Genomic DNA, 16,093 nt, shown 5'->3' on the forward strand with positions numbered 1-16,093 from the left:
AAATCCTATTTTTCACTGTGTTGTATCTTTTGTGATCCGTTTAGGACGTTTTAAAAATTTATTACAATTCAATTCATTTATAGAGTTGAAATTATTTTAAATAATTAAATCTTTCCCGGAAATGCAACAAATTTTTATACAAACTAATAAAGAGATTTATAGTTATTATTAAAACTATAAAACTATATTTATTAGAACCCTTACAATTTCAAACACACCGATGGAATTCTATACAGATAGGTATTTAATACATTTTTTATCATTTTTATAATAAAAAGGTATATTCAGTTATAAAATACTGAAAAAAAAGAAACCATATTAAAACTGCTTTAATTTTGTATATTAAAAATAATAGGTAATTAAGAGAATTAAATAGTGTTAATGAACTTTAGATTATGAAAAAGTAACGTGACCCTGTGTTCATAACTAATTGGTCATCTTCTATTTTTGATAACTAAGTTTAAAAAAAAAGTGAAAATAAACAATTGATTGAGTTAATTGTTTAAATACCAAGTATAGACAGTGTTTTGATTACGCAATAGTTTTTTTTTACGTCATGTAAGTAAAATAAGATAGCCACACATACATGTGATATTCCCATATAACTCGTACTATATAATTTACGCCTAATTTCCACTCTCACGGATAAACTGTGCTGTTTACGAAAAAATGTTTCAAACAAAAATTGTTTATCTTCTTATAAGGAAAATTTTTTACATTTAAGGATGTATGAGCATGGTAGTGGCGGCACAAATTTAAAAATAGATATTTTCAATTTTGATGATAAATTTATATTATTACTTGACGATATAAGACGAAAAGTAAGAATAAAATTTTTCGATATCTGGCTTAATTTTCAAAATATCGAAAATTGAAAATTTTGTTTAATTATTTACCTTTCGATATTTCGAAAACCAAGACACATATCGAAAAATTTTATTCTTATTTTTCGTCTACATTCATGAAGTTATAACAAAATTCATCATCAAAGTTGAAAATAAGATAAAAATAATTTCAACCCTTAATCTACCCTGCTCTTACATCCCTTATATGGACGGTGACACTTAGTTTTTTTCTTTTCTAATTCATTGCTAATATGTTTACTTTCTATAAAAAAGTTTTTTTTAAATTTGTTTTCATTCATTCCAAATGAAAATTATCAAAAACTTCCAAAATATGTCGTTGTTTTTTGAGATTCCTCCATAAGAGCCAATGTATTTTATATCGATTTTTAACGACTTTTTTCTTAAAAATTTTTACGGATACCTAAGCTGAAATTTTAACCACATATTCTTTGAGTAAAAGACTACCTAGAAACAAATTTTGAGCCTTTAAATCAAACATTGTTGTCATGCTCATACATCCTTAAACTTTTCTTCTATCTCTAACGGTTTACAAGACCCAATTGACAAATGTTGCTCATTTACGAATTCGATCTCATTTTGTACTATGTATATGTAAATCCATGAGTTTTTGTGACACAGTGTAAACACATCAAAAATGAAAAATCTACCACTGGCCGAATAATTTCTGGGGATTAATAATCTAATCTAATTTTAGGTACACATAAAAACATGAAATTTTTTGTAATCCAGTTTTCAAAAACTTAATAGCCAATTAAATAAAACACTAGACATGATAATATTTGTTAGTTTAATAATGATTCTTTGCCAACAATAAACATTCTGTGTGCCATTATCCCTTGAATTGTTATTAAATAGTTTGTTTTATTTACTAACCTAATTCTCTCATTACACTCAAATATATATTCACAACTTATTGCCAATAAAACGAAAGACAATTTTATGTTGCATTCATGTCGGTTGCAAGTGTCGAAGAAAAAGCTGACGTTATTTTGAGTCGATTGGAGGGTATCTGATAATTCTAGCATATATAGAGCAGAAAAGTCGTCCTATTAGCTCAGTTAGTAAAGGAGTGACCAATTCCGTCCACGGTGTGCTTAGGGTAGCGGGTTCGATTCCCGTCGTCGCAACAAAATTCAATTAATTAATAGTTGTGATGGACTGGTGTAGTGCATGGTATATGCATGAAGGAGGTGCACTCAGCCTCTGAAATTGAGGAGCTGATAAATGAAATTATCAGCGAAAAGGTGATAAAACACATTTATGGTATCACAATGGGCTCTATAGCCTAAGTGTGTCCTTTGTGGACAACCAATGTAACCTAATCAAACCATAGAGCAGAAAATTTTTGGGGGAAACTTTTTCCATTTTCCGGGGGTTTTCAAGGAAAAAGTAAGTTTTCTCGTAAGTTTCAAGCAATTTTGCATCAAACGCCGAAAACCACGTTTCTCTAGCTCGTCTAGAAGTCCCTTACAATTTCCATAGATCAATGAGTTGATTTGTGATGGGGCTATATAGGTAGTATTTTCGATTATTTAGTTCGGAAATCTCTTAAAAAACAATAAAGTAAGTTTTAGTTTTTCAAAATCGTATTAGGTTCTGTATTTTGTATTATCAAAATTTTGTTTTTTATGAGTGAAGTAATAATGAAGGTCTCATTTACATAACCCGAATTCATATTTCCTATTAAAAAATGTATTTAATAAAAGAATCAAAATTCATAATTACTAAATAGTATTTTTGGATTAATTATATAATATATTTGGCTTAATTGTTCGATATTCATTTTTGTACGTCCAATTCAGATTCAATTTATCGTAAAACACTTTATTTAAAGCAAACACACGCCGTTTGTTTTAAACATTTGTATACGTGAAAAGAATTCCATTAAAATATTCAATACAACCTTTACTCACGTACAAACGTTATTTAAATATAAATTGTATTTAAATTTTAAATTCGGCATCAACAACCAAATTCTAAACTATGTATAATTGTATAATACTCTAAACTGCCTGTAAAAGTATCAAACTGCCCGTTAAATAATTTCAAAATAAAAAATTCCTATATATTATAAATGTGAAAGTAAGGATGTCTGTTTGTTTGTTTGTTACGCTTTTAGAGTAAGAGCCAGTGCCTCTGCCAGACATACGTTAAAGTATAAAAGCTGAAATTTTTTTTGCGTATTCTCACTGGTGTAGGGACCAATCTTTGGGGGCTACAAACCTTGACTAACGGTTCCTTCGGTAGGTAGCAGGTAATCAGGGGCGCAGTACCCGAGCTCTCTCACGTTAAAGTATAAAAGCTGAAATTCACACAGAGTGTTCAAATGGCCATTTTAAGTCAATATTGAAAAAGACATATCAATCCATCCAACTAGCATTAGAAAACATATCGGTCAAATATTCAATAAGTAAATCGTCATAGTTGTATAAGTCATAAACGGTTAGTGATACAAAAAAAATTAGTTTACAAAAAAGTAGGTAATTTAATTATCTACAATAAAAGTTATTACCATTTTTGGTCTAAAGCGCACGGTTATGGAGATATAGCCTAAAACGGTTTTCCTTAAAATGGAGGCACTTCCCCCAATTATTTTTGTAAGGATTTTGTGCTTTTACATTCAGTACGTGATACTGAACATATTTAAATAATAAAATAACTCTTGCAGTGAAATAAGTTCATAATCATGGAAGAAAATGTAGATAATTGTGTATTTTTGCATTTGACCTTCTACCACGTCTGGGGGAGTGTTAGCCCCTTCGGATTGATCTGTCTTTTTCAATATTGACTTAAAATGGTCATTTGAGCACTCTGTGTGAATTTCAGCTTTAATACTTTAACGTGAGAGAGCTCGGGTACTGCGCCCCTGATTACCTGCTACCTACCGAAGGAACCGTTAGTCAAGGTTTGTAGCCCCCAAAGATTGGTCCCTACACCAGTGAAAATACGCAAAAAAAATTTCAGATTTTATACTTTAACGTATGTCTGGCAAGCGCTGGCTCTTAGTTCATTTCACGAAAAAATCAGCGAATGGATTTTAAAACTGTACAACATTTTACGTCTCCATCTATGATCATCATTTGGAACCATAAACTAAAGATTTTTATAAAATTTAAAATAGTAAATGTAAAACAATTCATGGCCATCTTTTCTGAAATACTCAATGAATTATGACTTTTTTACACTTAAGTAAGATCAAAAGAGGTGGAGGCTCGAAGATGGTTTTAATTTTTATAATTTTTTGATACAATAGGAATCAAATATCACTAATTAAATTATAATAATTGGAATTTAAACATTCTTATATAAACAATGACAGTTAGGTGTTGATCGAACCTTGGCGAGACTAAGAAAATATTCATAACCTTAGTCTTCTATATATGTCGACGATATGTCGAAACATTTCATCTTTCACAACAACCCCCAACTATAATCGATATAATGCAGAAAAATAAAGTAAAAATAATTAAACAAGCAGCCATAAAAGGAGAAATTAATTTTTATAAATAATTTTGTAGTTATTTTTAATTAATTCAGAAAATAATATATATTTAAATTCAGGGTCGGATTCAGTGGAAATTACATATAGAGGTCATCTATAAATATGTACCTGTATTAAATGATAAAAATTGCAAAAAATTCGAAAAAATTTTTTGATCTCCAATTTCGATAAAACTCAGTATATAAGGTAATTTTGGCCCAAAAAGTACAAAAATCGGGTGCATTTGTTGACTGGTCTGCTAATTTTTGAGATACGGACTAAAATCGATCCAATATTGTGATATCTCAGAAACTCTGCATCCAATCATTAAATGAACCCGATTTTTATACTTTTTGGATCAAAATTACCACATCCACCAAGTTTCATCAAATTCCAAAACAAAATATTTTTTTCCGATTTTCTCCATTTTTACAAAGGGAAAAAAAAATTGCAAAATTTCGAAAAAAAAATTTTGATCTCCAATTTCGATAAAACTAAGTATTTAAGGTAATTTTGACCTAAGAAGTACAAAAATCGGGTGCATTTGTTAACTGGTCGAATAGTTTTAGAGATACAGACTAAAATCGATCCAAATACTGCGATATCTCAAAAACTCTGCATCCAATCATTAAATTAACCCGATTTTTACATTTTTTGGATCAAAATTACCCCATCCACCAAGTTTCATCAAATTCCAGAACAAAATTATTTTTTGCGTTTTTCTCGATTTTTACAAAGGGGTACCCCTTAAAAAAAATCCAAAAAATTTTGTTATCTCCAATTTCGATAAAACTCAGTATATAAGGTAATTTTGACCCAAAAAATACAAAAATCGGGTGTATTTAATGACTGGTCGAATAGTTTTTGAGATACGGACTAAAATCGATCCAAATATTGCGATCTCTCAGAAACTCTGGATCTTTGGATCAAAATTACCCCATCCACCAAGTTTTCTGAAATTCCAGAGCAAAATTATTTTTTGCGTTTTTCTCGATTTTTTCATATAATGAATACAGACCATCAGAGATTTATTTTAAAATAAAAAGCAAACAAAAATAAAACACGAATGGCAAGCACATTTGATTTGAAGGACAATTCAGTTAATATAATTATTCATGTAAAGGTACACACATTCTTATTACAAAACCTGCTTTTAACAGCATTTAATTCAATAAAAATGAAAAAATAAAAATTGTATAGTTCCGTTCATTATAATAATATGAGGTATTTGTCGTATTTAATTATTTATTCTTTTTAAAAAAAATAAGGCCATAGTTTATTTATTGTCTCATATTCACAAATTCAAAAAAAAAAAAAAAATATTTTGCATGCACTTTTAGAGCTATGTCAGTTACTTTAATACCTAAATATTCATTATGTCAGCAGACAGAACATAAGATTCAAAAAAATAAATGATTTTATGCAAGCAAGAGGCCATCACACTAAGCCCTGTTATTGTCGCATTAATAAACCAGCCTTGTATTACAGGTGGGTAAAATATTTATTTTTTGTTCTCTCAACGATTAATGTAAACATAACAAGTGAAAACCAACAATTGACTGAGTTAATTGTTGAAATACCATGCATAGACTGCGTTGATGACTCCATCACATTAGACATACATTAATGTCACACATACATAACTGATATTCCCATAATTACATACTATACAATTTACGCTTAATTTGCGCCCTCACAGGTAAACAGTGATATTTACGAAAAAATGTTTCAAACAAAAGTCGGTTATTTTTTTATAAGGAATATTTTTTACATTTAAACTTTTGTTCTATCTCTAACGGTTTACAAGATGGGTCCTACGGACTCTATACCTAATTGACCTATGTTGCTCATTTACGAACTTGACCTCACTTTTTACGTCTTAAGCACGCTATAAAAATTTCAGCTTGATATCTCTTTTCGTTTTTGAGTAATCGTGATGAAAGACGGACAGACGATAGATAGACAACCGGAAATGGACTAATTAGGCGATTTTATGAACACCTTATCCAAAATTTTTTGCTTAGCATCAATATTTTTAAGCGTTACAAACTTGGGATTAAACTTAGTATACCTTGCATATTACATATATGCATGGTATAAAAACCACTCATAAAATCATTTAAACCAACATACAACAAATGATGGGATCATTTAGGGATCATTTTTTTTTATAAAGGGGATCATTTAGCCCGTAACGAAAGAGTATAATAAAAGAGAAGGTTCTCATTATTGACAATGTGAGCCAAGAACGATTTCATTCCGCCACTCTGCTGTAATAATATCGTAATAACTTGTACTGATTCTGTTGTAAATACAGTCATATTTACAGCACCCAAATCCCAGATGACATTCGTGAACGTATACTCTACACTTTCTTCTCTATCTTATACTCTTTGCCCGTATCGCCTATCAAAATATATTGTAATATTATTAAAAGTCAACAGCAATCATGAGTTAACAACAAATACCAGAAAACTAACCCTAAAAAAGAAATTTTACGTTGAAAATTTGTCTTACTCTGTATCTAGAAAAGATATGAAGCAGGATTTAGTGATATGGCCTCTTGTACTATTTTAATCGTAGATATTAATGACAATGAAAATATTTTGGAACATTTGCCAAACTTTCAAAAAAAAGTATTCTTCAATACGTTTTATTATGTAGAATGCCAAAAAAGTTTATTTTAAAACGAGCATGTGCAACAATGAATAATTTGAGTTTGTAAAATCAATATTGTTGATAAAAAATTTCCAAGTTTTAAAAAAAATTTTATTACTAGACGTAAACCATTTATTGATCTAACCCATTGTCCCTAACCCTCTCGCACTTAGGTTGTTTTTATAAAGAAAGTGGTTGTCAAGAAGCTAAAAACTTTGAAACGAAGATCTCTTTTGGCACAAATTAGAATCCTTTCTAACGAGGTTGCAACGATCCAAGATTAATCCAAAACTTGATAGCTCAATAATACTAACTTATTAATCAAATTCAAGATACTGTTAGATCTCGGATATACTAGCTTTGCCCCGACGATTTATTTGTTTACATAAATTAAATATAAAAACAGTCTAGACTTTACCCAGAAAATGAACCTTAAGGTGAAGATTTTCTTAAGTTCCATTAAGATCATTTCACAGGTAAAAATTTAAAAAATGATTAATTCCAACTTATTACATTCCAAATAAAAAAAGAATTAGACCGTTTGCATATCGCGGAAAGAATGAAAAACATTGCTCAAAATTATTTTTAATATTTAAAGCTCAAATCAACAGTTTTCATTTTTTCAAGACAACAACTAGAATTGATTTCTAAATATTTAACGAAAATTATCAATAAAACAGTAAATAATTTTCCTATAACACTTTCACGCATGTTCCAAAATATACACGTGTTAAAAATATTTTCTTGAAAAAGACTAAATTTTCTTTTACCATATTTCTATATGAAATAACATTTAAAATATTAATAAACAAAAATTTTCACATTAAAAAAAAAAAAACACACGTTGATAAAAAATCACAATAATTTAAAACACACTTCAACCCTATTTGTCACTTCACTTCCAAGCAAAAAAAAACATCACACAAAAGTCATAATATTTCGAGAACAAAAACACTTTAGGATTGTCTAACACTTTTTTAGCTCATACCACTAAGTAGTAATGTCAACATTGCACTAAGACCATGTGTATAAATCGACTTTCCAGTATGCGGTCAAAACAAACACCGAATAAATACGAAACAGTACAAATGATTATGTATCCATTTTTTCGAAATGTACTTCTGAGACAAAGATAGAAATAATTCTAATGATTGTGTTGAATTGAATTTGTTTCTTTTATTTGAATAAACAAAGCTAGGTTATTACTTTATTAATGTGTAGTTTGTAGTTTGTAGTTTGTAGTTGAATAGTGGTGTATGGTGCAGTGCAGACAGAGTTGAACATCACTTGTATTGTAATGATGTAAACAGATCGGGTATGTTCGGCAAATGATATAGTACACAAACAGACGACTTTCAAGTAGTATTGGTTCCTGGTTATACGACTTTATTATACAATACGGTAAGTTATAGGTCAATGTAACACGAAATAAAGGTAGAAACCAGCTAACCAGCTACAAATTTCATTCACTATTTTTTGCAATTATATTCCTTATCGCATGTTATCGTTCTTATTTTTTTGCTGGTTGGGAGGTACTGATGAAAAAAAGGGTAAGGGAGGCCATACACGTACCGATATACTTGTGTGGCTAGAGCACATACACGTTACGGTAAACCGAAAAGGGAGATTTCTACTCAGTCGAGAAAAAATGGTAAGAAACCAAGATGACAAAGCGAGTGCTTAGTCGGTTGGTTAGTGATCATAAAGTTTAATATATAAAATGAAGGGGAAACGCAAATTTTGGTATAAAGAATGGCTTACAAAGAGAAAGGAATATACTCATTAATAAAAGAGTTAAACTCAGATTACTAAAAGAGTTAAGCTTGGCAATTAGCCACTGCTAACCTTATGCTTGTGTCAAGTACGTTTCCTGTGCCGATAGTAAGAATCGAATTTCATACGGTAGATGGAAGGTTTTTTGTATTATCAAATTTTTATCCTTTTTTGTAACAAAAAAACAAAGTTTACGTTATTTCGAAGTTTTGAACAACTAACTTAATAAAAAAAAAACAAGAGTTAAGAAGAATCGTGCATACTTGAAACAGTTTAAAAAACATATTCACGTTTTTCATTCTATTTGGAAACATATTTGTGTACGAAACGAATAGATACTTGTTTTTAAAAACATTTATTTAAAACTAAAAACAAATTTATTCTACAAAATAAAAGAATTTTTGTTTTTTAAGACAACGGCAGTAATAATGTTGTTGTAGTTATTTATTTACATAAATTATATCGAATTCACTAAAAAGTACAGCTCATATACTAATGGCAGGGCCATAACGAGAGTACATAGCGCCGTTGGTAAGTATATAATTTTGCTCTATCACATCTAAATTTTATCCAATTTTGATAAACCAAGTATGTAATCCTACTAAATTTGAGTCATAATTTTCAAATTTGAGATCAAAATCAACCTAGGTTTAATTGTTTTCAAGAAAGTGGAGTCCTGGTCCCGGAATTAAGGACATAAGAGATAGGTAGCGAAAAATTTACATCACAGCTGAAAAGAATAACCCAAAATTAGTGGGTTTCAGCAAAAATTCCAATGACATCGGATGAAATTTGCCTGTGTTAGAAAAAAAGTCGAATTTTTTAACTTTATGACGTCATCTAAATACAAAAAATTTAATTTTGCTCTATCAGATCCAAATTTTATCCAATTTGGATAAACCAAGTATGTATTCCTACTAAATTTGGGTCATACTTTTCAAATTTGTGATCAAAATTAGCCTAGCTCTAACTGTTTTCAAGAAAGTGGAGTCCTGGTCCCGGAATTAAGGATATAACAGATAGGTAGCGAAAAATTGGCATCACAACTGAAAAGAATAACCCAAAATTAGTGGGTTTCAAAAAAAATTCCAATAAGATCTGATCAAATTTGCCTGTGTTATCAAAAAAATCGAATTTTTTAACTTTATGACGTCATCAGAATTATAATAATAGCATCAATATTTTTAAGCGTTACAAACTTAAAACTAAACTTAATATACCTTGATATATTTCATATTTACATGGTATAAAAAAAAAACCCGATTTGTAACAATTTGATTGAATTAATAATTTTGGATACATTTGCTTGACAGCACCACTGCCCAGAAGTGCAGATCTCTTGACAGTGATTTTTGTCCACGTTATAATATTTGATTGGTATTATTTGAAACAATATTTCTGTCTACATAAAATTTAATGCATACGATACGATATGATACGATGAGATTAGTACATTATTACATTATTTAAATTATTTAACGATGAAACCGTTATCCACACTTGTGTGAATATGTTTATGATTTATATTTTATATTCATATTCAATATACAAATGTAGATGGAGATGGAAATGTGAAATAGAATTCAATAATTAGATAACATAACTACGCTTAGCTTCAAATATTATGCAATTTCCAGTTTTCATTCATTCACTACTATTATTGATTTTATTTACCCATCCGACATCCGTTTTACGAAGATTAAACAAACTTTTATGAAAATATTTTATTAATATAGGAAAAATATATAATACGTCTAGAAAAACCCATACCTAGAATACTCTAAGAGACGGTACTGTATATATGTATAACATATATGTAATACAAGTTGCCTATATATTAATTTTTTACATGAAGTGTTTAATTAATTAACAATTTATTATTTATTAAGAAAACGAAAAATTAAAAAACCATAATAATTAAAAATTAATAATAATGTGTGTACTTACGATTGAAAGATTGAAGATTTGCTGTTTCCGATAAAGATCGAACTGGTAAACTGCCACTGTTACTTATATCACTGAGCGAGCTATGGATACTCTCAGTTTGAGTATTTCCATTCGTATTCGGTTTTAAAGTACGCGTTCGTCTAAATCAAAATAAAGCATGTTAGTAACTATGTATTTCTTTGGAAAATTTTAAAGAGGAATAAAGATAGTCAGGCAAATAGGCTTATTACAGGAATATCCGCGAAGCAGTATTAAAAAAAATTAATCCATCATGTTTTTTAACGCGATATCTAGGAGAAAAATAATAGTTTTCAAGAAAAAATACTTTGGAATAAATGAAAATGTAGGAAATTACTTTTTAAATCGAAAAGATACAAAAAAATGGGTTTTTGCAAAAAAAAAAAAGACAAAAAAAGCAATTTAATAAAAAAGTAGGGAAAAATTAGACTAGCTGGAGTCAAATCGGATGGAAACTTTACGAGAAAACACGGTTTTATCACGAAAAAATTGAAGTTGGCCGTTTTTCGTCATTTATTTCCTCGATCTGATGATTCGCAGACAACCCGTTCGAGACTCAAATATTAGCTTTTAATGGTATCTTTTTGTAAATTTTCGTGATTTCGTACCTAATTACGTTTACGTTTCGTTTTATTAAGTACCTAATTACTTTCAGTCTTTCGCAATTTTCTTTTAAAACGAGATCGATTTTGACTTCCGTGATACTGGCCTAAATTATATCTTAGTAGCATGATAAAATCGTGAAAACGCAAAGAAAAACGGTGGAATAACTTATTCAATTTTGAAAAAATTTCTGTGGCGATCATTACGAAAAAAAACTATTACTTGTCCAACACGAAATTTTTATTCGGAAGATCAATTTCTATCTGACTAGGGTGGTTAAGTATAGAAATAGAGACCGTGCAGCAATCCGCTAGCTCACATCAAATCACATCTTCTATTTGAGAGAGGTCTTAAATAGGTAGAATTAAATTTTTAAATAAAACTCACCTCTTCAATTTCGTATTCGAATTAGTTTGTTGTGTATTTCCAATTTTCGGAATCATTGATACTCGATTATCATTACTCAAACCACAAGCAACTTTAGATTTAACCTCTTTTAATTTCGGTTTCGAATCTGTTATTTTACTCATAACAACATCCCATTTACCATTTTTCTTCGATGATTTACGATTTTCTTGATTTTCAATACTATTTGTTTTCGGTGTTGTTTCTAACATTGTTTTAACCTTTGAAACAACATTACGACGTGGCATTTTATATTTTTTCGTTGGTGTATTATTATCTTCTTTTGGTTTAATCAATTTTGGACTAGTAATAGATTTTCTTGAAGGACTAGATTGACAAGAACCAGGTGAAGATTTCGATTCCGTTTCAACATTAGTCGGTGTTATCGATATCGTAGTTTCAATTTGGGATGTATTTTGAATAGTTTCGTTTTGTTCATTTTGTCGTTCTTGACTATTTTCGGATATTGTTTTACTGGAAATATCTGATGGTGTTTGATCTTCATGATGAGATCTTCTTCTTGGAGTTTCATCTGATAATTCATCGTTTCGTGTGTTTGTATCTAAATCAGTGAATATTCCACTAGAATCCATTTCTTCGCCAACACGATTTTGATTATTCACAAAAATTTCTTCGCCGGCTGGTTGTGGATTCAATGCATTTAATCCATACAATTGTCCATCAATTACTTGAACTTTTCGATCACCCTTTGGAGCGTTTTCATCGTGACCATCTGCATCACTTTCTGTGAAAAAATCGGAATCAGTCATTGGATCTGGACGCCTTGAAACTGGAGCCCGTTGTTGCCATTGATTATTGATTGCGGCAGCCAAACATTGGTTGGTTGGTTTATGAACAGTTGGCGAATGATCACCTCCACGACTAGCCGGACGAGACATTTCACCATCGCCTTGGTACCCATTATCCAAGCTTGTAATGCTCGTTACACTCATTATAAAACTATTAAATGTTTTTGTAACTGATGACTTGGTTTTCGATTCTGAATTAGTTGAGACAGGTTCACCTGTTTCCGTTTTCACTTCGACAGGATCTAAAGGTAATTCTTCAGGAGATGGCGTTTGTTCACAACGCAAAACCTATGAAAATAAAAAATAATAGACGTTAATTAAGGTCAATACTTAGGCATTTTCTAGTTTTTTTAATCATTTCTTCTACTTTTCTTGATATGTACCTGTTCTTGAAAGTGTACAGAAGAAGCCTGAGTAATTTGACAGACGGACTTGACCTATAAAAAGGTCTGGAGTGTCATCAACTGATTGAATGTGCCAAGTTAAGAACTTTTCAGCCTGGCAAGTTAATGGGAATTTTTTTCTTCTAGTTTTCAGCCACAGACAAAAAATTCATGACACAAATCAAGTGTTGCGAGGTTTGGTGAAGGGAGAGACTTTATTCATAAGGCTTAAACTTCATAGAAAACGTATCGCAAAGTGATATTAATTTTACCAACCTGCTTTAAACTTCCTTTATCGAAATCGATATCTAATGGTAAATCCATATTGATCGTAGTATCTAAATTACTTATAGAATTATCGGTAAGAAAATGTGTTCCATTCAAAATATCATCATTCAAAATTTCCAGACTTATATCAGCAGCAAAACTGCTATCAGGCACATTCGGACTTAACATAGAAATCTCACTTGTAGGTAATGGTCGATTTATAAATGCTTCATATGATTCAGTCTCCAAAGGTTGTTCCAAACGATCAACTCCTTCACGTACATTTGAAGTTTCTTTTTTATCAAATCGTCGCCATTCAAACAGCACATCACGTAAATCATCTGTTGATGGTGTTTTTACAATACACATCTGATTCGGTGTTAAAATTCCTAACGATTCATCGCATTCAAACGAATTTTGACTACATAAACCAGCTGGACTAGAAATAATAGGACTCTTCCCACTCGTACTTTTTCGTTTTAAATGAGTATTTGGATCGAGTAAATTGATTGGTAACTTAACTTTTTTACTTTCATTTGGAGTCACCTTCGAATCTTCATCTTTCTGCCACTTCGTTAAAACATCACGTAAATCATCAGTCGATGGTAATTTTGCCATTTGATTTGGTGTTAAAATTCCTAATGATTCCTCGCACGGACTTGGAATAAGTGGACTTTTTCGATTCAAGTGTACATCAAATGAATTTTTTCGTTTTGGATCAAGTAAACTAATTGGTAACGATCGTTTTAATAACAACGCATTTTTAATTGTCGATTTAACTGACGAACATTCATTTGTAATCGAAATTTTTGAATCTTCTTCACTGTGTCGCCATTCGAATAATACGTCTCGTAAATCATCTGTTGATGGTGTTTTTGGTATACACATTTGATTCGGCGTTAAAATTCCTAACGAGTCATCACAATCGAACGATGGGTGTGATAATAACGGACTCGTTTTATTTGCATGCTCAAAATTAAACGTTGAATTTAACGAATTTTTACGTTTCGCTTCCAACGGTTCCTTTAATTGAGGTATAATTTTAGTTCGATTATTATCCGATATAATCGGTTCTGATTGACAAGTATCCAAGATAATGGTTTGATTATGATTGTCGATGTTTATGGGGTAAGTATCATCATTTGGAGTTTGCGTAATTGGATAAGTTTCATCATTTTGGGTGATAAAAGTCGTAGTTGTGGTTTCTGGTTCTTCTATTGTATAAGTTCTTCTACGTTCATTAAGATTCGATAATAAAATTCCATCTTCTGAATGTTTAACAATGGTTTCATCTTTCAATGGCGTGTTTGGTATTTCAATTAAACTACAAGGTCCAGAAGCGGTATCATGTCCCCCCAAAATAACCGTTTCATCCGTTTGTGGAATTTTTCGTTGTAATGGTGAATGTTTTCGATTAAATTTCGTAATCGGTGTTGGAAATTTCGAGGCATACCATTCAAATTTCGATTTTAACTTTTCAAAATTTGATTTTGCATCGGTTGTAACTATATCGACTTTACATAATGGTGCTAAAATACCATGATTTTTTCGACATTGAAAATAACGGATACCTTTAACCATGCCATCATGTTTTCCAACTGGATTATTTAGTTCAATACCACACCAAGTACCAGAATCGAATTGGACTTGACCAACAAATTTTAGTGTGCCCAATTCGGTGCCATCGATAACAACCTGTTCTCCAATATGTTTTTGGTCTAATTTTTTTGGTTCATGTTTTTGGATATCTGCTAATAAATTCACCTTTTTGTCGTTAAAAGGTGAGACAGCATTATTCTGACTTTTATTTCGAATTACTGTACAATTTTTATCGGATGATGCAGAGGATGCTGAATCATCCGTTAATGAATCGTTTTGAAATGTTGAATTTAATACGTTGTCAAAAGTAATTGTACTATTTAAACTTGAATTCAATGAGCGTGACGTTGTATGCTGCGAAGTTGGCGATGCAGTAGCTTCATTGTTGCTGTGTTTGAACGTTGAATTGAACACTTTTTGATGTTGCTGAAAGATCGTTGTCGTCTGATTCAGATTACTTGTTTTATTATTTACATTTGATGTTGGTGATATTTGTGATGTGGTAATTGTCTGTGGTCGAGGTATGGATCTTGATGGAAATATTATGGTGCCATCTAATGGTATTCGACTAGATCGTGGTGCTATTGTTCTACTAAATCCCAATTGCGGAATTCGACTCTCTTTGGTTGCAGGCTGTAACAAAGAACAAAAAACTCAATTAGTAATATTTAAAAAACAAAAAAAAAAAAACACTTTGAAATAGTTCATAATAAGTTTAAGTTACAAATTTGTATTTTAAAAAATAATCAATAATTTAAATTCAGAATAGTTAAAAATCAGTTCGAATTTTCTATTTAATGTACAGGATGCCCAAAGCATTGCTCTATTTCTATAAGTTTAAAGTATTATTTAAACAATTAAATAATAATTGTTTAAATAATATTGAGTTAAACGCAACAATAACAATTATTAGTTTTTGTTATACACTTATTCATTTACAGATTCGTATAACAAGTTGCCTACAAATACAATATTATTACTAAACAGAATATAAATACAATAAAAACAAACAATTGATTGAGTTAACTGTTGAAATACCCTGCATAAATTAAAAAAACCACCACAATTATAGTGGCCTTTCGGCAGCCATTTGTTTGGTTTTCGAAATTTTCTAGAATTTTTTTTCGTTTTCCGAACACCATAATTAAGTCCTAATTTGCACCTCCACAGATAAACAAACAAAAGTTGTTTATTATTTTTATAAGGAACATTTTTTACATTTAAACTTTTGCTCTATCTCTAACACTTTAAAAGATGGGTCCTGCATTCCCAAGACTCAATTGA

The 16,093-nt window shown here is 30.4% G+C and overlaps 1 protein-coding gene across 1 annotated transcript in view; it reads right to left on the reverse strand.

Annotated features, from left to right (window-relative positions):
- Nucleotides 1-16,093, reverse strand: part of LOC123294568 — a 190,754-nt gene that overhangs the window by 120,679 nt on the left and 53,982 nt on the right. Inside the window, exons 2-4 of the mRNA XM_044875640.1 lie at nucleotides 13,220-15,442; nucleotides 11,734-12,848; nucleotides 10,726-10,865 (exon numbers count right to left, since the gene is read on the reverse strand). Coding sequence (XP_044731575.1) covers nucleotides 10,726-10,865; nucleotides 11,734-12,848; nucleotides 13,220-15,442 — 3,478 coding nt within the window. The remainder of the gene's footprint in view (nucleotides 1-10,725; nucleotides 10,866-11,733; nucleotides 12,849-13,219; nucleotides 15,443-16,093) is intronic.

This window comes from Chrysoperla carnea, chromosome 3, assembly GCF_905475395.1.
Source record: "Chrysoperla carnea chromosome 3, inChrCarn1.1, whole genome shotgun sequence".
Classification (NCBI taxonomy): Eukaryota; Metazoa; Arthropoda; class Insecta; order Neuroptera; family Chrysopidae; genus Chrysoperla; species Chrysoperla carnea.